The sequence below is a fragment of the Eubalaena glacialis genome, chromosome 8 (assembly GCF_028564815.1).
Source record: "Eubalaena glacialis isolate mEubGla1 chromosome 8, mEubGla1.1.hap2.+ XY, whole genome shotgun sequence".
NCBI classification, from domain to species: Eukaryota; Metazoa; Chordata; class Mammalia; order Artiodactyla; family Balaenidae; genus Eubalaena; species Eubalaena glacialis.
This window is the reverse complement of record NC_083723.1, coordinates 81425833-81450715: the sequence shown is the minus strand read 5'-3', so window position 1 is coordinate 81450715 and position 24883 is coordinate 81425833. Positions and strand designations below refer to the sequence as shown.

General features: G+C 46.1%; 2 protein-coding genes across 5 annotated transcripts in view; one reads left to right on the top strand and one right to left on the bottom strand.

Annotated features, from left to right (window-relative positions):
- Positions 1-4898, top strand: part of SCRN1 (secernin 1) — a 57421-nt gene extending 52523 nt beyond the window's left edge. Inside the window, exon 8 of the mRNA XM_061198643.1 lies at positions 747-4898. Within this exon, the coding sequence (XP_061054626.1) occupies positions 747-905 (159 nt within the window). The 3' untranslated portion in view covers positions 906-4898. The remainder of the gene's footprint in view (positions 1-746) is intronic.
- Positions 4899-9302: 4404 nt separating this feature from the next.
- Positions 9303-24883, bottom strand: part of WIPF3 (WAS/WASL interacting protein family member 3) — an 86625-nt gene continuing 71044 nt past the window's right edge. For 2 of the 4 annotated variants that reach the window (XM_061198632.1, XM_061198633.1), the window contains exons 8-9: positions 12366-12442; positions 9303-10188 (exon numbers count right to left, since the gene is read on the bottom strand). In XM_061198632.1, coding sequence (XP_061054615.1) covers positions 10165-10188; positions 12366-12442 — 101 coding nt within the window. In that variant the 3' untranslated portion in view covers positions 9303-10164. Of the gene's footprint in view, positions 10189-12365; positions 12443-18333; positions 18489-24400; positions 24686-24883 lie in introns of those variants that run through there. The other 2 variants (XM_061198634.1, XM_061198635.1) reach the window with 2 other exon arrangements.

Here is a 24883-nt window from a genome sequence, read left to right as displayed (position 1 = left end):
GACAGCGGCTTCTCCGTTCTGGGACTAATTGGGCAAATAAAAGCTTCTCATTGTCATCCACTGTAAATGAGTGACTGCCACTTGGAAGAAGAGATGTCACCCCCTCAGAAAAAAAGTAAATCGGGGATAGACATGCCATGTGGTTATTCACTGATCCATTTATTCTTCCAAGAGACATTATTGGGAGTGCCTCCTCTGTCCCAGGCAGGAGGATAGAGATAAGCCCGGGTCTCCCTCCCTGGGAGATCGTGGTCTAATGGGGGACACAGGTAAGTAGACAGACCATCGCAAGACAGAAAGAGAACAACCATGGCAGAAGGAAAGGCATTGGATGGGGGGAGCCTAGAGGAAAGGCATTCACGGAAGCCTGAAGGTGGGCGCAAGCTGACCGAGCGTTGAGGGGAGCAGGGTTGCTTGTGCCGTGGCGAGAAAGAGTATCATGGGCTGGAGGAATGCAGCTAATTTCGGTCTGGCTGAAGAGCAAGGAGATGCGGGAGGCGTGGCAAAGGCGAGGCACGCTGGAGCCTCGTATGTTACAAAGGGCCTTTCCCAGAGTCACTCAGGAGTCTGGATTTTTATCCTGAAGGCAAGTACTCCAAGCAGAGTAGTGACCTCACCACACCTGCATTTTAGAACCATGCCCGTGGCAGTCCCGCGGGGAGCAGATTGAATGGGGTGGGGGGCAGGCCCTCCGGGGGGCTTTCAGTGTCCATTGCAATGACCCCCGCTGTTTTTGTCCTTCTCAGGAGCAAGGTCAAAAGCTGAGGAAGACGATGCTGGAACTAGAGAAGCAAGGCCTGGAAGCCATGGAGGAAATCCTGACCAGCAATGACCCCCTGGACCCCACCGAAGTGGGAGATCTCTTCTATGACTGTGTTGACACGGAGATTAAGTTCTTTAAGTGAAGTAAGCATTCCCTTTCCCCTTCTTATTTAAAATTTCCCACCTTACTAAATTACCAGCAAAACAAACCACTCTCCTGTCCGAGTAAAATGAGAAAGTTCAGATGTGTTAACGTCACACTGTTCCCTAGTGTTCTGCCTCGGATCTCACAACGCCCCCTTCTTCTGCAACATAGATCCCCTCCTTCTGCAGTGTAACATGTATCCCATTTGCCTGTTGTGCGATTGTATGACTGATGGTGGATTTTAAGCTGCTCTTATTGTGTTTCAGTGACAATGGACACATTAGCCTTTTCATGGGAGGACTAGAGTCCATCAAGCCTTGAAAGGCAGGCTCCACTGCGCCGAGTTTGAGGGGAAGGCAAAATCTTTTGAAGTCTTACTCTTTCTCTCAGTAGTGGTTTCTTTCTGGTTAAGAAAAGGCATTTCTTTGGCCCAGGGCTCTTGTGTGTGTGCTCGAGGGAGGCTTCCGGCCTGGCCTCCCTTCTGCTGAGCGCAGGCCTGTAATGCAGAATGTCTCCAGCTGTGTCTTCTGAGAGACAAAACAAGTGGGAAGGAATAAAGGGGGCTCCTCTCCAGGCCCAGCTCCATCCCGATTCCTGTGATCTGAAAGAACCTGTGCACCGCGCTCGTGTGCGGTGGACCCGCAGACAGCTTCCACGTGCCGTGCGAGCTGGAAGCTGCCCACTGTAGAGATTCAGAGGCAGCTGTGCATGACGTCCCTGGATCGCGGCGGGGCTCTCCCATGAGGCACGGGGCTCTCCCTGCACGGCCGCTCACCCGCCGCACGGATGTGCGTGTGTCTAGAAATGATTCTGGGCCTGGTTACCGCCATCTAGTTTAGGATTAATTAAATGGCCCTGCGGCAGAAGTTCCACCCCATGAAGCTGCAAATTTCTCAGCTAATGAGGGAAAGAAAAGGAGAAACTCTTGGCTGTTTAGATTCCAGTTGAAGTAGCTGGAATCTGAGCAGCCACTCCATTATCTCAGCAGAGACTTTAATTAAACTGATTTGTTTCCCATGTTGTGGGCGCATGAAGGATTTGACTTAACCAGCAGAGCCCAGGAAAGCATGTGAGGAAGCCCAGATGGGCCCAGCACGGGGAAGACAGAGGGCAGGAAGGGGACAGATGGATGGAGAAGCATTCGGCTCCACGGTGACAGTCCCACCCCCGCCCTCCCTACCCAGCCTGTTATATCCCCCAAAGCTGTGGAGGAGGCACCTGGCTTTCCCTAGTCCTTCCCTTTATTCCTCTCACCCTGCACGGCCCATTAGCTGCCTTCAGACCGGTAGCTGAAGTGGGCAGGTGCTGGTGGGCGGGGGGGGGCTTACTTCCAGCTACTGCAACTCTCCACCACTCTTAACATGGAAGGGGGCAGAGATGCTGAGGAGAAGTGTGTGTGTTAATACAGCAGTGGGAGGGAGGACAGCGGCTTCATTATGCAGCCTCACCTGAACCATGTGGGCCTAATCACCTTCATCACTGATAGGCATTTCCAAATGGAAATACTGTGAGTGTCAGTAGTCTTGGAAGTGACTTCAAGTTAGTGACTCCTTGACTTCTAACTTGACTCCTTCAAGTTAGAAATGCCTTGATAGGCATTTCCAAATGGAAATACTGTGTCAGTAGTCTTGGAAGTGACTTCAAGTTAGTGACTCCTTGTCAGCTGCAGTGTATCATATGCCGTGAGAGCTGGAAGGGACTTGGGCCCCATACGCAGATGTGGACACTGAGGGTCACAGGTTTTACTGGAACAAATCCTTTTTTCTACCAACTCCCCTGTAAGGGTGTAAGCATAAGAGCACCGTGAGCTTTCTGCCCAGCAGTTTTGCAAATTCTGTATGTAAAATCACTAACTACAAGTGGTGAGAGATGGGAGGAATATTTGTGCTGACAGAGTTAACAGCAGCTGTTCACGGTGACTTGCGGTTGCTGAGTTTTGTCGGGGTTTGGCCTGGGCTCTCACTGTGGGTGAACTTAGGGTGTCCTCTTAGGTGGCGCAGCCACTCTGAGAGCGTCTGTCTACAGCTGCTGAGTGGGGAAGGGTGAGGCTTGGGGGTGACATATGTACCTCATCCCCTCCCAAGCCCACCTGCTGAGTGCTTATTTAAAACAAGATAGTGCAGAAAGCCACTCTAAAATTTCACCATGTGGAATCCTCTCCCCCTATTATGGAAACATTTCATCAGACCTGGCATGTCTGAGATACCCAGGGTGATTAGGGGTTTGACCAAAAGAAGTCTAGTGAGAATAAATTACACAGAGGCCTGCTTTCATTATTATGGGCCAAGCAAAGGTCACGGATAACCCAGCCAGACTTACGCCATTACCCAGCCATTGTGCAGTGGGAAACATAATGGCCACTTCTGTTAGGGACATTGACCTTATTCCAGCAACCCAAAGAAGGGCCAACTCTGAGCAATGTCTTGGCTGACGCTATACATCACAATTGTGATGCCATTGTCTTACCACTAGAGGGTGTGGCAGTCCTTTCGTGGCAGAAGTTAAAAGGGGCTGGGATGCTTCCATCAGGCTGTACAGAGATGTTCTCTGTACAGTTAAAACCTGAGTAATAGCGGTGGACAGAGTCTTTGTGCATTGGGGTGCGAGGGGAAAGACAGGAAGAGAGCAAAGAGCCTGCTGATGTGGCTATACTCACTTCTAGTGACATATTAACAGCTTGAAACATGTAGTTGGATTTTGAGTACGCCATTGCTGGGGGGATGTTTGTTTTTAAATGCTCCTAACAGACTCTGCTTTTGAAAAATGCTTATCATTATGTGGACAATTTCTTGACCAGGGATTGCTTTTCTAAAGGCAGTATGGGGAAAATGAATATTCAAGATGAACGATGAAAATAATGTTTAAAGGTTGGCGTGTAAATAGCTTCCTAAAATACCATTTGTGTATCTATTAAGACCTGGGGGAGGGGGAGGGGGCTGTGTATGCCTTGTGCAGAAAGAAGACATGGCCGTGAAGGACAGAATCTCTCCCCTATCCCCGCGCCCCATAATCAAACATAAGCTAGTTAGTCTTGGCTAGTAGATGGGATTTACCACTCATCCTCTGAGGAGGGGCAGAAGCTCCAATAAAAGCAAATTAGCAAAGCAGAAGTAGTACTCTTTCATCCTTGGAGGTGGTTTGGAATTTTAGGTAGAATAAGGATATACTTGAAATTATGGTAATTCTTTAGTGCCCAATAACATAAGACAGTGTTATTGTTAGAAAGAGTCTTTCTTATAAGCTGTCTAATAGAGAAGGTGTATGCCTATTAGATATTAGCAGTGAAGTTCCTTCACTATTGGGTGGATTATTAGGTATAAAAAGTAATTATCAACCAGGCAAACTACTTTGCTTCCTGATGTCATCCCACATGGGTCCAGGTGTTACATAGCTCTGCCCAGCCCAGCAGGAAAGCCAGGTGGGACCAGCGTGTCTGTTATGAAACCACTAACTGCATTCTTGACTGAGGAGCAGTCAAGTCATTTCTGGGGAAGTTCTTCAGCTGAGCTGTCAGCTTTTGGGAGGAAGGAGGGAGGGGAACCCACTGAGCTGGCCTTTCTCGTGTGGAGGGGGAGGGGCGGCAGGTCACGTGCACCAGCTGACCCAGCAGTGCTTGTGCTTCCCTGTAGCCCTGGCATTTCATTCCATAGGGTCCTAGGTCCCAACTTCCCCTCCTATGGTTTGTGTCAAATGTGCTTTATCTGACTGAATCCAAACATCCCGAGATGTCACATGCCGATTTCTCGTGGGGATGAATACGTACATGTTTGCAGTCATGTTGTGAGAAGTCAGATGTGTAAGCTGGAAAATGCTGGGGGCAGGGAATAATAAAAAGGAAAACCTTTCTGCTTCCTGCAGTGGGAACTGACCGTGTAGTCTTAATAGCCTTTTGTACACATATCTACAAACCAGATAACGTCCCCAACCAGTGCTTGCCCTTGGAATTGTCTCTAAATACATCAAGCATACAATAAAAAAATACTGAAATTAATGTCTCTTGGCCTCTTCTATCTTGTGTTTCATTAATAGATGTGGGCATTGGCCACAACATAGAAAATGTATGAAAGGGGATATATTTTATGACTGGAATCTTCGGAAAACCCAACCGTTCAGCGTTTTCTCCATTTATGCATTCTGTGGATAAATTCACTCTTTAAAACTAAACACAAAACCATGATATACCACCTCACACCCCATCAGGATGGTTACTATCAAAAAAAACAGAAAATAAGTGTTGGTGAGGATATGGAGAATTTGTAACCCTTGTGCACTGTCGATGGGAATATGAAATGGTGCAGCTGATATGGAAAACAGTATGGAGGTTCCTCAGAGAATTAAAAATAGAATTAGCATATAAGCCAGCAATTTTACTTTTGAGTATATACCCAAAAGAACTGAAGGCAGAGTCTCAGATATTTTTACACCCATGTTCATACCAGCATTATTTACAATAACCAAAAGGTGGAAGCAAGCCAAGTCTCCGTCAATGAATGAATGGATAAACAAAATGTAGTATATCCAAGCAACGGAATATTCAGCCTTAAAAAGGAAGGAAATTCTGACACATGCTACAACATAAATGAACCTTGAGGACATTATGCTAAGTGAAATAAGCCACTCTCAAAAAGTCAAATATTATTTGATTCCACTTTTATGGGGTACCCCGAGTAGTCAATCTCATAGAGGCAGAAAGTAGAATGGTGGTTGCCAGGGGCTAGGGGGGAAGGGGAATGGGGAGTTACTGTTTAAGGGGTACAGAGTTTAAGTTTTGCAAGATAATAAAAGAGTTCTGGAGACTAGTCACACAACACTGTGAAAGTACTTAACACGACTGAACTGTACCCTTAAAAATGGTAAATTTTATGTTTATGTGTATTTTACCAAATTTTAAAAAATCATCAGAATGGCTGGTGCCATCTATGCCGAGCATCTTTATTTTAAAGCCAAAGAAGCTCCACTAGAGGAAAGGATGCTACTTAAGAAAAAAGCCAGCTCTTCCCACTCTTGTGACCTAGAAATGCCAGATTGCTTCCATGATTTTGTCTCCACGTGACAGGCAAAATGCAACTGAATGTCTGTTCATGAAAATAGGACTTAGTTACCAGCAACGTGACCTGTGTCAAGGTCAGAGTAGATGATGGCCCCATTTACATGACAAGGAATTGCTGACTCTTTATTCTCAGCTCTCTTTCATAAACTGTAAACTCTTGCAAAGCTCCAATGTAACACAGCATGTATCTGTTTGCTAGGGCTGCCATAACAAAGGACCAAAAACTGGGTTGCTTAAACAACAGGGATTTATTATCTCACAGTTCTGGAGGCTAGAAGTCCAAGATCAAGGTGTTGGCAGGGTTGGTTCCTCCTGAGGGCTGTGAGGGGGATTCTGTCCCATGCCTCTCACCTAGCTTCTGGTGGTTTGCTGGCAATCTTCTGCATTTCTTGGCTTGCAGAAGCATCACCCTAATCTCTCTTTTCATCTTCATATAGCATCCTCCCTGTGTATGTGTCTGTGTCCAAACTTCCCCTTTTTATAAGGACATCAGTCATATAGGGTGGATTAGGGGTCCACCCTACTTCAGTAGGCCCTCATCTTAACTTACATCTGCAACTCTATTCCCAAATAAGGCTACTTTCTGAGGTATGGGGTGAGGACTTCAAAATATGAATTTTTGGAGGACACAGTTCAGTTCATAACAGAGCAGGTTCATGAAGGATGCCAAGCCTCCTGGGGCACAGTCTGAGAACCTGGAACATGCTTCTGGAGTCCATAGCCCTTCCCATTAAGTTGCTCCCCTCGCCCCTCTAGGCACCACCTCTCCCACCCGGAACTCCATCAGGGGTGCCTAGAACTATGGCCACTTCACCTACCTCTACAGTCAATGGCTTTAAAGTCCATCCTCCACTTTGTCGATTATCTTGGGCCATTGCTTTTTTTCTCCACTCAGATGGGCCCTTTTGGTCATGAAAAAGCTTATCTGTGCTTCTACTAATAAGACAGCAGATAAAACAAGTCAGGTTCTTAACTCATTCAGATGCAAAGTGTGTAGCAGCTGACTTTGAAATTACTTTCTAGATGAGATTTATTTCAGGAGCATCTATGAATTTTAATTACTGCTCTCTCCTTTTACCCAACAGCAGAGCTAGTGATCTGAGCAGCTCAGCGAACATCTGAATGGAATGCCTGGAATGCAGCCAGCGAGAGCTCTGTGTGTGACTGGATGTATAATAAGCAAACCGCTTGTACCCTAGAGAGAGAGAGAGAGAGTGTGTGTGTGTGTGTGTGTGTGTGTGTGTGTGTGTGTGTGTGTGCGCGCGCGCATGCGTGCACTGATACCTTGGTCTCCTATGACCCGAGGGTTAAAGGCTAGCCCAGGGGTTATGTTACTCCATCTTCACCAGTATATGCTTAGATACATATCTATGCTCCCATTTTACAGATGAGGAAACTGAGGCATAGACTGGCTAAAATTGTTACTTCCTTAAACTTGTAAGATGCAAAATCGAAATTCAGATCCATGTTTTCCCTTAAGCCAACTTACCTATCGGGTAAACCTCATCTCCCCTGTACCTGAAGACACTGTAATGGAGATGGAAATGATTACTGCTCCATATAGGAGATTTTTTGAGGGTTTGCTTAGTTGAGGTGGCAGTGCTCAGTGCACTTTAGGTTGAGAGCTATTCCATTTTAACACAAGTCAGCGTAATTTGTAAACAATACTCTGCCCATTTGATATTAATAAAACTGAGTAAATATAGTGTTATCTACTTTTTACAAAATGCATTTGAGAAAGTTTTTCCCTTGGTTGGTTTTCCCAAATACCCATTTGTTTTGTTAGCTACAAAAGCCAGGAAAACATTCTGTAGTTTAGTTAGAAATTTCAGCTCCAAAAAGAAAGGCCCCATCTCTAACACAGAATGTTACAGCAAGTGTTGGGTCCTGTGTCAGTACCCTGTATGAGCCCTTCTAATCCTTAAAAATGGTTGGCTTAGGTTGGTGCTGGTGACCACTGATAGGCTTTAACGAGTGAACAGCTAGAAGCGTTCCCACTTATTAAAGTTTATTAGGTACAAAGAAATGAATCTGCAGAGGGAACATCAATAAATATAAAATACATGTGAAACACTGGGGGAGTCACAGACCACAGCGCCAGCAAGAATACGCGAGGATGGGAGGGGCGCTACATTTGAGTTTGTGGTCCAGGGGTGAAGGATTTGTCCTGCCGGAGGCTGGCACTGCGAGAGTTCAAAGGGCGAGAATTCAGTGATGGGTCTGGAGGAGGGATGTGATCCCAGGTTCCTGAAATTTCTCCCTAGTTGCAATTTTTGGTTTCTCCTCATTCCTTCCCTCTGTCCTTGAATGGTTTTATTTTGAATTTCCATCCCAGCGGCGCAGAACATTAATGTGTAAATACCTCATCAGGGCAGGCAGTCTACTCTGAAGGTGGAACAGCCTTGGTCTAGCGCCTCCTTAATCATGATCATTAAAACCCTTGTAATTATTCTGTACAGCTGAGAGAGAGGTGGAGTGGATACTGTAATAAGCAAAAGTTCTGACCTTCTGGAAACCTTGCAGAACCAAAACAACAAATCAGGTATGCCCATAGCTGATGACCTGCAAAAGCTTCTTTTCCATTGATTTAGCTATTACAATTTGGCATGATTTATTCCCCAGGGAAGGGAACCTGACCTCGCTCAGTGGCTTCTGTCTGGAATGAGAAAGCATAACGATGATGGAGGACACCATCTTAGTCTCCCCTCCAGACAGCAGCTAGGTGGGTGTAGTATCATGTTTGCCAAAACACTCCTAACGGTCTACCTTTCGTGGATGGCGTGTTCTGGGCATTACATCCTTGAGGTGTGAGTGCATGAGTGGGCTATTTCAAAGGAAACTTATTTTTCACTGCTCTTCTCACTTCTGCCTCCCTGATTTCCTTTAATCTGCAGCTATTTTGAGCACAGACGAGGGATCAGTCTGTTTCCTTCTATTTTCTCTCCTTCCTGTCACAGCTTTTCCACCAAGGATGGGGTCATGCAGCAAGCAAAAACACACTGCCATTCCCTTGCCAGCTCCAGAAAAAGGGTGTGAGAGGAGCGGTCACAGGTCACAGCCAGTCCTGACCCGGTCCACAGTCAGGGCTGGCTGAACCCACACACTTCTCCCCACCTAGAGAGGTGCCACCACAGAGACTGGGGGACTCTCAGACCAATTAGGTTCTCTTGGGCTCAGAAGGCAGCTAGGATTTGCCTGATGGGTGGCTCCAGGCTCCCTAAGGGTGGGCGTGGGGCACTGATATTTGAGGCAGACATCTCAGAAGACATTTCAGTCTATACTTTTCCGTGTCACGTTTCTCACGAAAACCCTGCACTCGGGGGAGGAAAAAAAAGAGCTCTGAGACAGAATTAGGAATTTACTCATGATGACTTACACAGGTTTCTAACTTGCAGGGAAAATACTGAAATCTCATACAGCTCACCTCACCTTGTCTGCCAGGATGAGGCTGGGGACTTGGAGAGACAGGAGGAACACCATGCAGACTTGGGCACGGGGGGCGGTGTAAACAGTAAGAGCATTGGCTACTTGCAGGATCATTCAGACACAAAAGGGGCCCTGTGGTCGGCCTTGGAGAGGCCAAGCCCGCTCTTGCCTTTGATTTGCGTTATGTTTACATTAGGCAGCAAAAGAATCCCTGTACTGCAAGACGGGAACGAGACGTGGCATCTCGTTCACTGGAGGCCGTGTGGCATCGTCTGGGTGTGGTGACACATTACTCTCTGTGAGCCGCGTCATGTATAAGGCATTATCTGGTTTGATTTTGCAGTTTGTGTGATGAGACTAGAAAATCATGCCAATAAGAAGCTGCTGTGGATACTATGACTTTGGGAAACTAAGGAATCTTCTAAAAATGGTTCCGAACCTAGGGAGGGCCAGCCTGCATGCGTATTTACAGTCATGGAATGGACGCTCTGTGGTGGGGACAGGGCTTTCATCTGTGCTGACAGATGAATGCCAAGACGCATTTTAAACAATGGAGAAATGATGTGTATGCTTTTTAAATTACTCAAATAAAAATCGACTATAATACTGATTTAAAGCCTGTGCAAATCACGTATTTACAATAAATAAATGCTCCATGCAGAGCCTGTATGTCAACTGAATTACAACTTGAGAATGGTGAGGTCTGACGTTCTCCTGGGGATGTCCACCCCGCCATATGGACCCCCAGGTGGCTCACAGGACGTTGGCTTCATCTGTCTTCTCACCAGAGTGTCTTTAGGGATAACTGTGGAAACACGACAGTGTTATCAGGTGGGGTCAGAAGACTCACAGCACATAAATGACACACTCCAGGACCGGGCAGTGAAGCTTTCCCTCATGCATGCAAGGCTGCCAGGGTCTGATGGTCCCATCATACGTAAGGTGCTGATTTTCACGCAGGAGGTCGTGGGTGGAAAACGAATGAAAGTGTAGCTTGTGGCAGGTGGGGACCTAATCCCATCAAAAACCTTTAAGGGATCAAGCACCAGCAGACTCACTTGATGGGAAGCTCAAGAAAAGCAAAGAACTTGGTGGCGATCCCAAGACAAGGCAATGGAAAACAGAGAAAGGGTTCCAGGCTTTCAGATTTCAGGGCTCCCAGCCTTGCACAGATCACTTGGGCTCTGTACCCATAAAAGAAGAGCACCCCCAGGGTGCTGTTCACCATGTCTGGAACCCCGTGATTTCTCTGGGCGATTGCTTTTTTGCCTCACTGAAGTGAAAATGAATTAAGACGGTGTCCAGCTAGACATAAAGAAGATCTTCTTGACAATGGGATGCCCAAGAGAGACTTAACAATTCATCCTTGACTAGACTTTATGGGCTTGGGGATTTAGATGTGTGCCTGCCATGAGGTCAGGGACCAGACGATGCATAATGTTCCATCATGCTTGCCACATCTGAAGGGGAGGGTGACTGCTGTCCTGTCAATTCTAACATGCCAGGCAAAGCAGTGCGGTACAGTGGAAGGAGCACTGGAAAAGGAGTCAGAGGTCTGCGAATGTGGCCTTGGGTGAGTTCCTTAACCTCTTGGAGCTTGGTTTTCTCATATGAAAAAAAGTTTGCATTAAAGGTATCTCTCCAGCTTATACCACAGAGTTGCTAAAAGGAGCAAATGAAATAACATATGCAAGTTATCTAAACTATATAAAGAGCTATATAATGTAGGAAATATTATTTTGATTATTACTATATCTTTCTGATCACAGGAGTAATGTATTTATTACAGAACATTCAGAAATTGCAGAAATGCCCCCTAAGAAGTCAAAATCAGCCATAAGCTGGCAGAGTGAATGCCTGTGAACAATTTTGTGTATATTCTTCCTGTCTTCTTTTTTCCTCTGTATACATACATTCTCTGAACTGCAATCATACACCCTGTTTTGAACCTACAATCATCTGAGAATGGTTATTGCAATTCTTGGATTAGCCATGGTGAGAAAGGGGAGAGGGTGCTTGTCCTCCTTCAGGGAACTCATCTCCACTTCCAGTAACCTAGTTCCTTCTTTCTCACGTCCCTTTCCTTGAGGTTCTGATCTAACAGCAGGCCACCCTTTTTGTTACACAGCACTCTGAAACAGGAGGAGGCCAGGGTGGACAGAATGCATGTTTTCAAAGAAACGAAGGGCCTTTAAAGATGAGACCCTGTCGTCTGCAGTGAGAGATGTCATCTCCGCCCAGGTTAGAAAACACTGTGTCCAAGTTGCCTCGTGTGAGCACGAGGGCATTTCTTCAAAGACTCACAATTATGACACAAGCGCCTCTCTGGTTCCCCCGATCCCCTCCCCACAGCCTTCCTCTAGCCACCAGCAAAATTTGTGGCTAAATTTGGTCAAAAGAAATGATAATGTTGGGGACTTCCCTGGCAGTCCAGTGGTTAAGACACCGTGCTTCCACTGCAGGGGGCACGGGTTCAATCCCTGGTCGAGGAACTAATATCCCGCATGCTGTGCGGTGTGGCCAAAAATAAAATAAAATAAAAATTAAAAAAATAAGTAAATGATAATGTTGATGGGAGAAAAACCCCCAGGGTGCTATGAGAAACCATGTATTCTATAGACGAGAGAGAACACCAAATTATGTTTTATACATGTTACAGAGCTTTCCTCTCAGGCTTCTCAGGCCACGGTAACGAGGGAAGAATGATGGGAGCGAACGGGGTGATGGTTGCAGAGTGATTCCCAAGGGGTTCTGTGTTGCCAGAGCTGCTTCTGTATGTGGTGGTGATTCCAGAGAAGCTCCCCCCTTTCACTCTTCAGGTTTTGAAATTGTGAGTGTTGCATCCCAGCTGGAAACAAAGGTACACCTATGGCTTTCCCCGCGGAAAACCGGGAGGCTGTTCAGAGGAAAGCACACCCTCAACAATTCTGTGCTCCCTGAGGTTTCCCAGTTTTACCCTCAGAGACCTGAGGGCCGTGTTACCTGAGCATTTCTGCCTTTGATGTCATCGGAGCTCTGGCCGGCCGCCTCAGTGTGGAGCCAGGGACCAGGTGTGTGGCCTGAAAGACACGGGAACCATCTCACCATCTGCTGGCCCAGGGCCGGCTATGTGCTTCACGGAGAAAGTCTGGCTAAACCGGCACTTAGGGCAATGGTACAGGAACCAAGGGTAATGTTAAGTCGGTCAACCTGAAACCCTCAGGCTCCTGGCCCTAGACTGTGCGTTTCTACCCACTGCCTCTGTGTCACACACCGTGGATACAGAGGCGTCACGCCCACTGAGCTGGGAGGAGAACAAGTGATGAAGGCCTCTCATCTAAATGCAGGTGCGAGCTTCTCAGCTCTGAACACAGCATCAGCTCCAGACGCGCACGTGTGTCCTGGCCCCAGACATGCCGGCGTCGTGCTAGGGTTGCTTAAAAAAGCAGTGAAAGTGTGTGCTGACATAGCTCAGACCCTGTTCCATGAGGATCCAACTCACTCTCTAAAACATATTAGGTTTAAATATTACACAAGTTACGTATGAATATATTCTCATAATTAAGAATTCAAAGAATATAGAAAAGATAATAGGGAAGAAATACCCCCTAAAGTGCTTCCTCTCTGCCTGCCCTTCTCTCTAATCCCAATTAATTATCCCGGAGTTGCCTCTGCTAAAAGTCTGCTGTTTATCCCCCCAGCTTTGTTTTTCTTTTTGACATTTACTTACATAGACGTGTGTACACGTAGATACATGGTTTGGTTGGTCTAGCCAAGTTTTAAATCCACATTCCTAGGAATTCCAGAACTTTTCCTGTGAGTCAGGTGATCCAAATGGTGTCCCTGTGTCTCCTCTGCTGCATTTGGTACAAGACTTTTCTGTCTGCTTCTGTCACAGGCTAGGAATTAAATAACCATGTCCCAAAGCCCTCCCAACAATTCACGTTGCTGTGCTACTTACAAAGCAACATGAAAAGCAGAAATATCCATCCCAGATTATTTATGATAGTGAAAAGCTGATAATAACCTGTATTCAACAACAGTGTTTAGGAAATCTAGGGTTCATTATCGTATGATGGAGCACCAAGCAGCCATCTGAATGTCTACAAAGGCTCAAATAATTTGGGGTGATGTTTGAAATGTAGGACAAAAAAGCAGGCTAGAAACTGTATAAATAGCAAGATGTCAACTATTTTTAAAAATCCATTTAAAAAATGTAAATAATATACTGAATTGATTCCTTTTGGATTTACTGCTTTTTAAAAACTCTTAAAAATACTCTTCAAGTTTTCTACAATGGGCATATAAGTCATCTTAAGAATCTGTTGTGGTAAGATATAGTTTTTTAAATGAACTGCCACATAGAAGGGTCTCTACAACTTACAAAACATTAATCCAACGGACACTGCAATTTTCATTAAAATACTTTTAAAATTACCGCGTGCACTTGTTCTAGGATGAAGATATTTTTGGACCAATGGCATAGGGAGTATTAGGTTTTTAGCCAGATTTACAACTGAGCAAAAAGTAAAGAGACACTGATAAACAGCCCCTGACCAAATTCCACGCGGCAGTGTGGCCTTGACACTATTGTTCTTAGATTTACGAAACTCCAGTCTACTACAGAAAAGCCTTCCTCTAGACCAGGGTTTCTTAACTTGGCTCTATTGACATTTGGGGCTGGAAAATTCTTTGTTGTGGGGTGCTGCCTGTGTGCTGTAAGCAGTTTCACAGCATCCCTGGTCTTTACCCACTAGATGCCACTAGCACATGCCCCAGACCATTTGTATCAACAAAAAAGGTCTCCAGACAGAATATCCCCTGGGGGGCAAAATCCCCCGCCTGGAGAACCACTGGGCAATGAAACAGGCTTCTCCATAGGTAGGCAGTGCCCACTAGTTTTCATAAATACGACTGGAAACAACAGAGCTAAGGAGAATCAATTTCTTCTTAAAACAGAAAGGAAAACTCTGCATCTTGTTGTAAAAGAAATTTCACTGCTGCTAGAATGTGTGGCTGAGAGTTGCCAGGGTTACCCAGGATGCTTTTAATACAAATATCTCCTTGGGGGGGTTTTCCCTTACGAGATACCACTAGAATCTCTTAGAATTAAACTGTAGAGCCCTTCTGCTTGAAACAGTCCTTCACATGGGCTGTCTGCCCACAGAAGAGTATTTCAGATTCACTAAAATGGGGCTTTTGAACTTTCTGGTACCACAGCGCGCAGTAAGAAATCTCTTTTCCATCTCTGTCCAGTCACATGCGTCTACTGCACGCAGAGCAGCCCAAGTGAGCTGCTGCTGCCTCCTAGTAACCAGATGGCGCCTCTTCCCCAGTTATGAACACGCTGTGTCGCAGGAGCCGCTGGCTACAGAGCAGCGGGATAGGAAAGACTTCGCTAAACCGTGGGGCTTAAAGAAGAAAGTCTGTGGGGCTTCCCTGGTGGCGCAGTGGTTGAGAGTCTGCCTGCTAATGCAGGGGACACGGGTTCGAGCCCTGGTCTGGGAAGATCCCACATGCCGCGGAGCAACTGGGCCCGTGAGCCACAACTACTGAGCCTGCGCGTCTGGAGCCTGTGCTCCGCAACAAGAGAGGCCGCGATAGTGAGAGGCCCGCGCACCGCGATGAAGAGTGGCCCCCGCTTGCTGCAGCTAGAGGAAGCCCTCGCACAGAAACGAAGACTCAACACAGCCAAAAAAATAAATAAATAAATAATAATTAAAGCTGCTAATAATAATAAAAAAAAAAAAGAAGAAAGTCTGTGCTTGGGCTGGAGGAGCAGAGGCCTGAGGGCCACGCTGGTTTCCAACTTTCTTTTTTGTCACTTGTAAACCAAGCCAGCCTTGTACCTTTTCTCAGACAGAGACATATTTTCAGGTCAAAAAAAAAAAAAAAAAAAAATCCGTTCTGTAGCCAACCAACAAGAGGCTGAATACTGCAGGGCTTGGAAAACACCCAGAAAGAATTTACAAACTTGGTTGGCCATCAAAGCTGGGTCTCCCAGGGCTCCTCCCAGTCTTGGAGTACAATTCCAGGGTCTGGGTGAGGAGAAAGTGGACTCCTAGGAAAAGCACATCTAACCGTCATCTCTGGGCCAACTCGGTCTCTCTCTAAGGTAGGGTCCACATGGCATAAGGTGGAGAGTGGTAGGTATGGTGCAGAGAACCAAGCTGTGTATCTGAAACAAATGGAATGCTGCATATACCGGCCTCACGTGCAGAGAAGGAATGTTGGCCAGACCACGACAAGAAAGGCAGATGGTTATACGGAATCAAAAGCACAATTCTCTGTGACTGGGAACATTTCACTGGCAACGCTAACTGTATGACACAGACGTTAAGTGGAACGGTAGTTTCTGTTTCCCTTCCCATCCCAAAAGCAGCGCAACAGACAGGAAACGGTTGCAAAACAGAGGAGGATATTGTTACTAGGTGATTTCAGTGCGGATTTCAGTGCGGGGATGAATACATGGGCTGGGCCAGAGTGAGGGTGCCCTCAGCAGTCTTCCTCAGCGTTCTGTATGCTGTGTGATGATTGTTTACAGAAGGGGTAGACAAAATAATTAGCTACTAAAGGTATCTGAAAAAGGCCTGAGAAAATCTGGTTAAAATGTTAAACCTTGTATTGCTACTGATGGGAGTAGTTGTTTTTATATCTTTTAAAAATAATAAAAAGATTCTGCTAAAAAATATATTTATCCAGAAAGATGTTGATTTGAACTTTAAAAAGGAACATGGAATCATCATTTTCCCTTTGCAATACAGAGCCACTGAGTTCTGTTGGTAGCTCCCTTTCTCATGTCAAGTTCATCCCTTCCTCTCAAGTGAGCTTAGGGCACATAGTGGGGTCTTCCTAGGCCTCTGCATGGAGACCCCTCACTCAAGAAGGCGTGGAACACACCCTTGGTTTGGTTCTATGCTGTTCCAGTATTTTGGGCAGCCTGCCCACATCAAGAACAGGCCTGGGGTTCTCTTAGGTGACATGGAACAAAGAACCTCACCTCAGGCCCCGGCTTTGCCACCAGCTGTGACCAGAGGCAGATCACCCTACTTCTGCCTCGGTTATTTCAGCTCGACCTGAAGGAGCTGGGCTGGAAAACCTCATAGGGCCTTCCCTGTTCTAATGCTGGAAGCCTCTCACAGTCTCTAACTAAAGGAAGTGATGGGTTTCATTGGAAATGATAATTCTAGTATCTGCCAGAGCTACGCCTTAGAAATTGCATATCTGGCCTTTCCTTTCCTTCCTCGCTGTCACTGCCATAGTTGACGCTGGCCTGAGGGACCCACGTCCCCCTCATAGAGAACTTACAGTGTCACCCTACACACCTCGGGGCACTCAGACCAGGGTGGGGGGCTAATCATAGTCTCTCAATAATTTGGAATTTTAAAATTAGTTTTAACGCTTATTAAAAGTAATATATATTTATTATAGAACACTTGGACAAAATAGTGAAGCATAAGGAAAATAAAAATCACCCAGCATTCCACCATTGAGGGATAACCACTCTTAACACCGTACTGGATATATTTCTAGCCTCTTCTCTCTTTCCTTTATTTGGTCCACTTTTCCCTCTCCATATAAATTCATGAAATATTTTCTTTTTAAAATTAAATTTAGGTTTATTTAATGTAATTTTAGTATACCAGGTTTTTTCGTTTTGTTTTGTTTTGACTTCTCAAGGTAGCATTGGCATTTTCCCATGTCACTAAATATTCAACAGCACTATTATAACAGATGCAGAACATTCCATCCTGTGGCTCTGCACTAATTTATTTAACCCTATTGTTGGATATTTGTGCTGTTTTCAAATTTCTTCTGTAAATGGTTTAGCAATGTATATATGTGTGGATATTGTTATTTATTAATTCAACAAGTGGTTATTGAGTGTCTGTGTGCCTGGCCCCAGGCCAGGAGCTGAAGATAGACCAGTGAATAAAAATGGATGTTGTCTCTGCCCTCCAGGGCCTTATACTGTACTGGGGAAGACAGGTAAATATATAACATGTCAGGAGGTGATAGATGCTTTGAAGAAAACGATAAGGCACCATAAAGACAGCACAAGTGATAGGACAGGAAGTGCTGTTATTTTATCTGGAGTGGTCATCAGGGAAGACCATAAGGAGGGGTGCAGTCACCGGTAATAATCAGGCGTGGCTAAGGTAAGTGCACCAGGGCAGAGGTCCTTACTGCCTAACTGCCCTCCACAAGGGCGGAAAGACACTGGCGTTGTCTTCTGATTCTCTCAGTCTTGGGACATCTAATCCTTTGATTTTATGGCGTGAACCACCAAGAGCTGTTAAAGTTACTGCAGTGCCTGGTGGAGAAGTTTCTCTGCTAATGGGAATAATGGTAGCTAGTTGTGCTATAGGTATAAAGTAACTCTATTTTAATAAAAGACCTAAAGGAGGCAGGGGGTAAGTCTCACGGATATCTGAGGAAAGTGTCCCATAGAAGGAAGGGCAAGTGCAAAGAGCCCAGAGATGGGGGGTGTGCTTGGAGCGTTCTACACATTGTAGGTGGTCCATGCTGTTGGAGGGAAGTGACGATGGGGAGAGTGGCGGCAATGGGCAGTTCATGTGGGTCTTAGAAGCCATGACAGGAATTTCTGATTGACTTGGAGGGAGATGGGAATTCACTGGAGGATTGTAAGCACGGGCAGCGTGACTGGGCTTTCGAGGAATCACTTCGGGCTGCCGTGTGGAGCAGGGACACTGGTTAGCAGGTGCTTGCAGCATCCAGGTGAGAAACGACAGTGGCTTCAGCCAGGGGTGAGTGACAGAGGACATGTGATCAGATTGGGGATGCATTTCAAAGGAGGAGGTCCCAGAATTTACTGGGAAATTGGATGTGGGAGCAGAAGAGAAAAAAAGAAGCCAAATACGATTCCAAGGTTTTGGGTATGACAAAAAATGGAGGAGCAGTGGGCTTGCAGTGGGAGGAGAGGGGAGAAAGAGGGCAGCCAGAAAATCTAAGCAAAGAAGTGCTTCAGGAGGAGGGTGATGGACTGCAGCTGACGCCTCTGACCCCTGGATTTGGCCATGTTCGGGTCCACTGGTAGCCTTGCCAAGGGCTCCTTCTATGGTGTGAAGGGAGAAGGCCTGAGAGGACGGGGAGAGATGGTGTTGCCTGTAAGAAGAGCAGAGAAATGGCCCAGGGGAGGTCAAGGGAGATTTTTTTTTATATATATAAATATCTGGTAAGATTTAAAAAAAACTTTTTTGGCCGTGCCATGTGGTTTGCGGGATCTTAGTTCTCTGACCAGGTATTGAACCTGCACCCTTGGCAGTGAAAGTGCAGAGTCCTAACCACTGGACCACCAGGGAATTCCCAAGGGAGATATTATTTATAGATATTACAGTATCTTTGCAGGTTCAGAGGAATAAAGGAGTAACCTGGAAAGACAGGAGGTGGTAAGAGAGTGGGATGCTGGAAGACAGCTTATGGAGGGCTGTGGTCCCCAGTAATAATCAGACGTGGCTAAGATAAGTCAGCCAGGACAGAGGTCCTTACTGCTCAACTGCCCTCCCGCCACAAAGGCGAAAGACTCTGGCACTGGTTTTGTCTTCTGATTCTTTCAGTCTGGGGACATCTAATCCTTTGATTTTATGATGTGAACCACCCTGTACTGTTAAAGTTACTGCAGTGCCTGGTGGAGAAGTTTCTCTGCTAATGGAAGTAATAGTAGCCAGTTTTGCTATAAGTGTAAAGTAACTCTATTTTAGAAAAGGAGTTGGGCCACAATGAGATACCACTTCACACCCATCAAGATGGCTACAAACAAAACAAAGCACCAAGACCAGAAAATAACAAGCGTTGGAGAGGATGTGGAGAAACCGGAACACTTGTGTACTGTTGGTAGGAATGTAAAATAGAAAGCAGTATGGTGGTTCCTCAAAAAATTAAAAATAGAATTACCATATCATTCAGCAATTCCACTTCTGGGTGTATACACAAAAGAATTGAAAGCAGGGTCTCAAACAGTTATTGGTACACTCATGTACATAGCAGCATTGTTCACAACAGCCAAAAGATGGAAGCAACCCAAGTGTCTATTGAAGGATGAATAGATAAACAAAATGTGGTAAATACATACAATGGAATATTATTCAGCCTTAAAAAGGAAGGAAATTGTGACATACGCTACAACATGGATGAACCTTGAGGACATTATGCTAAGTGAAATAAGCCAGTCTCAAAAAGTCAAGTAGGGCTTTCCTGGTGGCACAGTGGTTAAGAATCCACCTGCCAATGCAGGGGACACGGGTTCGAGCTCTGGTCCGGGAAGATCCCACATGCCGTGGAGCAACTAAGCCCGTGTGCCACAACTACTGAGCCTGCGCTCTAGAGCCTGAGAGCCACAACTACTGAACCCACGTGCCACAACTACTGAAGCCCGGTGCCTAGAGCCCGTGCTCCGAAACAAGAGAAGCCACCGCAATAAGAAGTCTGCGCACCTCAACAAAGAGTAGTCCCCGCTCGCCGCAACTAGAGAAAGCCCGCGTGCAGCAATGAAGACCCAACACAGCCAAAAATAAATAAATAAAATAAATAAATTTTTTTTAAAAATTAAAAAAAAATATCAAGTATAGCACAATTCTAGTTATATACCAAGAGTAGTCAAACTCATAGAGCCACAGAGCTAGAAACTAGAACAGTGGTTACCAGGGGGTTGGGGGAGGGGAGAATGGGGAGTTGTTTAATGAGTACAGAGTTTCAATTTTGTGAGATGAAAAGAGTTCTGGAAATTGGTTGCACAACAATGTAAATGCATTTCACACTATTGGACTGTACACATAAAAATGGTTAGGATGGTCAGTTTCATGTTATGTGTATATATATATATATATATATTTTTTTTTTTTTTGGCTGCGTTGGGTCTTTGTTGCTGTGTGCGGGCTTTCTCTAGTTGTGGTTAGTGGGGGCTACTCTTATCACGGTGCACGGGCTTCTCATTGCGGTGGCTTCTCTTGTTGCAGAGCACCGACTCTAGGCGCGCGGGCTTCAACAGTTGTGGCACATGGGCTCAGTAGTTGTGGCTCGCAGGCCCTAGGGTGCACGGGGCTTCAGTAGTTGTGGCTTGCGGGCTCTAGAGCACAGGCTCAGTAGTTGTGGCGCATGGGCTTAGTTGCTCCGCAGCATGTGGGATCTTCCCAGACCAGGGCTCAAACCCGTGTCCCCTGCATTGGCAGGCGGATTCTTAACCACTGTGCCACCAGGGAAGTCCCCATGTTACGTTCTTTTTTAACCACAATTAAAAATTAAAAAAAAAGGAGTTGGGATGAAAACAAATTTTTAATCAGCCACTTTCCCACTGAACTGACCATGATGAGGATGGTTTTGCTGGGAACACCAGACTGAAATGTTGTGTTCGGGTGTCTGTCTCTCCTCCCTTCCTTCACCAACATGTGAATCTCTCAAGGGTAGGTCAGGGGGATCATTTATCTAAATCTCTCCAGAGCTGAGGGCCTCAATAAGTATCTGTCCATATGATGATGACTTCACTCTTTCTACCATCATTGTGTTAATGAATATTTGTGAGCTATGCATTTTTTCCCAAAGATTCTTAGTGTTAGGGTTTTTTCACTTTCTTTTCATTGTGGTAAAGTACATATAATATAAAATTTACCATTAATGACACTTCATACATTCCCATTGTTGTGTAACCATCACCACTATCTAGTTGCAGAACATTTTCATCAGCCCAAAAGGAAACCCGTACTCATTAGCAGTCACTCCCCATTCTCCATACGCCCCTGCCCTTGGCAACTGCTAAATTCACTTTCTGTGTCTTTGAATTTGCCTATTTTAGATATTTCATATCAATGGAATCTTATGTGGCCTTTATGTCTGGCTTCTTTCGCTTAGCATAATGTTTTCAAGGTTCATCCATGTTGTAGCACGTACCACTGCTACATTCATTCCTTCTTACTGTCCAATAATATTCCATTGCATGACTACACCACATTTTGTTTATCCATTTACTAGTTGATGGGCATTTCTGTTGTCACCTTTTGGCTATTGTGAATAGTGCTGCTGTGAATATTTGTCTATGAACTCTTGTTTGAACACCTGTTTTCAATTCTTTGGGGTATACACCCAGGAGTGGAATTGCTAGGTCATACGGTAATTCTGTTTAACTTATTGAGGAACCCGATGCATTTTAAAAACACTTAAAAATTGACAAAATCATCTACCAAAGAAAGAACATGGCTCATACTTGCAGAGTGGAGACAGGGAGGATGGCACCGGAAGAGCTAAGCCTTAGGGTATTTGTGTGCCGTGTGTGTGTGTCTGTGTGTGTGTGTGTGTGTGCGTGTGTGTGTGTGTGTGTCTCGGAAGGACAGAGAGAAAGCAGGCAAGCGGGCGGAGACAGAGCTCCAGAACTGCTACAAAAGAGCACGGAGACACCCTCATCTGACGGAACCAATGGAGTCTCCCACACCATGAAGAACTCTAATCTTGGGTTACAGGTCAGTGGCAGAATGCAAGAGAAAAACTGTAAGAAGAAATGTCATCAGATAGGCATGACCTACACCCACATAATTAACAAGGTTCTCCCCCCACGGCTCGCAGGAACGGCAGGAACATGCTCATTTAACTGTGCTAGGAGGCTACTGAAGTATTTTATGTCCACCAATGCCACATCAATCTAAAACTATATCTTCTTTTTGAAATGGCAAATGCCCTTTCTGGTCTGTAGGATGTCAATTCATTAGTACGTTGCGTTTTTTTTTTTAACTGCTCCTTTTTTTTTTTTTTTAATTTTTATTTATTTATTTATTTATGGCTGTGTTGGGTCTTCGTTTCTGTGCGAGGGCTTTCTTCTAGTTGTGGCAAGTGGGGGCCACTCTTCATCGCGGTGCGCGGGCCTCTCACTATCGCGGCCTCTCTTGTTGTGGAGCACAGGCTCCAGACGCGCAGGCTCAGTAGTTGTGACTCACGGGCCCAGTTGCTCCGCGGCATGTGGGATCTTCCCAGACCAGGGCTCGAACCCGTGTCCCCTGCATTGGCAGGCAGATTCTCAACCACTGCGCCACCAGGGAAGCCCTAACTGCTCCTTCTTGATCCTCAGGAGATTATTTATTTTGGTGTGGGCACTGATTTGAACATTTCTCTGAAAGGAGAGGAACACAGCACAGACTGCCACCTCTGCCCTCCTGGTGAGCTGTGGGGTGAAGCTTTTCTTCTGTTCTCAGAGATGAGGCTAGGCACCACGGGCTCCAAATGCAGGTAACTTAGAATTTACTGAGTCTGAAGATTGAAGGACTCCACAGCACATTACTGAGAAAGGCTGTATGACAAAGAGATTTTTAAGACTCTGTTTTTCTGAAGTGGTTTAGGGCAGAGATCAGCAAAATACAGCCAGCAGACCAAATTCAGCCAGCAGCTGCTTTCACAAATAAAGTTTTACTGGAAGACAGCCATGCCTACTTCTTTATGTGTTGTCTGTGGCTGCTTTCATGTCAAAGCAGCAGAGCTGAGTAGTTGTGACAGAGGCCAGATGGCAGGCAGAACCTCAGTATGTCCTCTCTGGCCCTTTAAAGAAAATGTTTGCTGAGCCCTCGTTTAGGGTAGGGCTCCAAACTAATGACCCACAAGGCTAGTTCCCTTTCCTGACCTTACCCCTCAGCCTCAGACCTGTGTACTCCCTGCTCCACCTGCCCCGGGTCATCTCCCCCTTGCAGTCCTCCAGGCACCTCCACTCGCCCTGATCCATCACTCCGTCTCCTCCTGAGACCCGCTCCTCTCCTGCTCCTTCTTCTTGGTGCCACACCATCCATCCAGGCCCAGGTTGGTACTCAGAGGCCCTTGGCTCCTCCTCCACTTCTCTTGTTCCTCTCATGGCCTGCATCCCCAAGCCCTGGCAACCCTCACCCCCATCCATCCTCCCTCGCATGGACCCTTCTCAAAGCCACAGGTTTCCTGACCTTGGTCTCTACCTCCTCTGATCAAACCACCAGTTATCAGACCTAGACCTAATCACATCCCTTCTCAGAGTTCACCATGGCTGCGTGGCTCAGACACCACTAGGTCTGAAATTCCTGGCTCTGCCTCTAACTTGCTGTGAGGCCTTAGGCAAGTCACTTGGCCTGTCTGGACCTCCTTTCCCCTACGTGAAAACTTTCTACATTAAGGACTTATGATAAGGTCTGCAAAGCACCTAGAACCATGCCAGGCACATCTGAGCAGGTCTACGACAGGATCACTTACTGTATTGGTGGTGGTCAGTATTTCATTGACAGTTCTTTGCTTATAGGTTCTGCTTATATCCCTTAGAAGGGATAAAACATCCTTCACATTAGGAGGGAACACATCTCCTTGTCCTCTTTGTGTGTGGGCACCTCCTGTAGGGTAGGTAACACGCCTAGGCTCTCTCTGCCCTCTTCTTCTGGTGAGTTGAACAGAGGGAACTAGCCATGTGCAGCCTGGCCCCTTCTAGGTTCCCTCTTTGAAATCTGGCTGCCTGTGTATTAAGGACTATTCCGTCCTGCCCTCCTGGCCATGTGGAAAGCTCTGTGAGGCTGCTCTGTGGCTGCAGGGGGAGGCCAGCCTCAGTCCCCTCACCTGTAAATCCCCTGGCCTGGGGGAGTCAGCAAGCCTCTTTCTGGGGTGCAGTATTAGAGTTTGCTGTTACCTAAGCTGTGTCTTCCAATAAAAACACTTAGATCTTCATCCGTCTGGCCTGTGAACGTTTCATATGACGGGAAAAGAAGTGTTATTTATTGACCCTCTGCCCCACGAAGCCTAACATCTCTGGCAGCCTGTGCAGTCCTCTCCAGGCATTGTGTGCCCTTACACACCATGCAGGACTTGCTTGTCATTCTTAAATGGCCCAAACACTATCGTGCCTCTCTCCTGGGGGTGTGCCGTGCTCAGCCTGGAATGCCTTTCCGCCCAGTGGAAATGTTACCTCTCTCTACGCCTTCAAGTCCCCAATCTCCACCTCCACCCTCATGCCCACTGTGGTGCCCTCTGCACTTTAAACAATCAGTGATTAAGACACTCCATTGTGATCTAGTTAATGTCTCACACTTCTATCTCGGGAGTGTGCACGCTGGCGGCCTGGTGGTAGGGACCTTGTTTCTTACACCTCGTAGTCTCTGGTGCCAGCATGGTGCCAAGTGTACAGTGGGCAGTTCATGCCCATCTGCTGAGCTCGAACTGAGCAAGAATGGGAGCCTGACCCAGCACCCATCTCCTCCACCGTCACGTCTCCACGGTCTATTTAAACCCCAGGTGGGGTGATTTCCCTTCATCAATCTTTATTCTGCTCCTCTCTCTTCGTCGCTCTCTCTCAATTCAGAGAAGGAGTACAGTTGACCCTGAAACAACATGGGTTTGAACTGCATGGGTCCATTTATACGAGGATGTTTTTCAGCAGTAAAACTACAGTACGACAGTCTGTGGTTGGTTGAATCCTCCGCATCCAAGGATGTGGAGGGCCAACTATAAGTCATACGCATATGAAGCCCTGCATTGTTCAAGGGTCAACTGTATTTACATATTATTAAAAAAACACA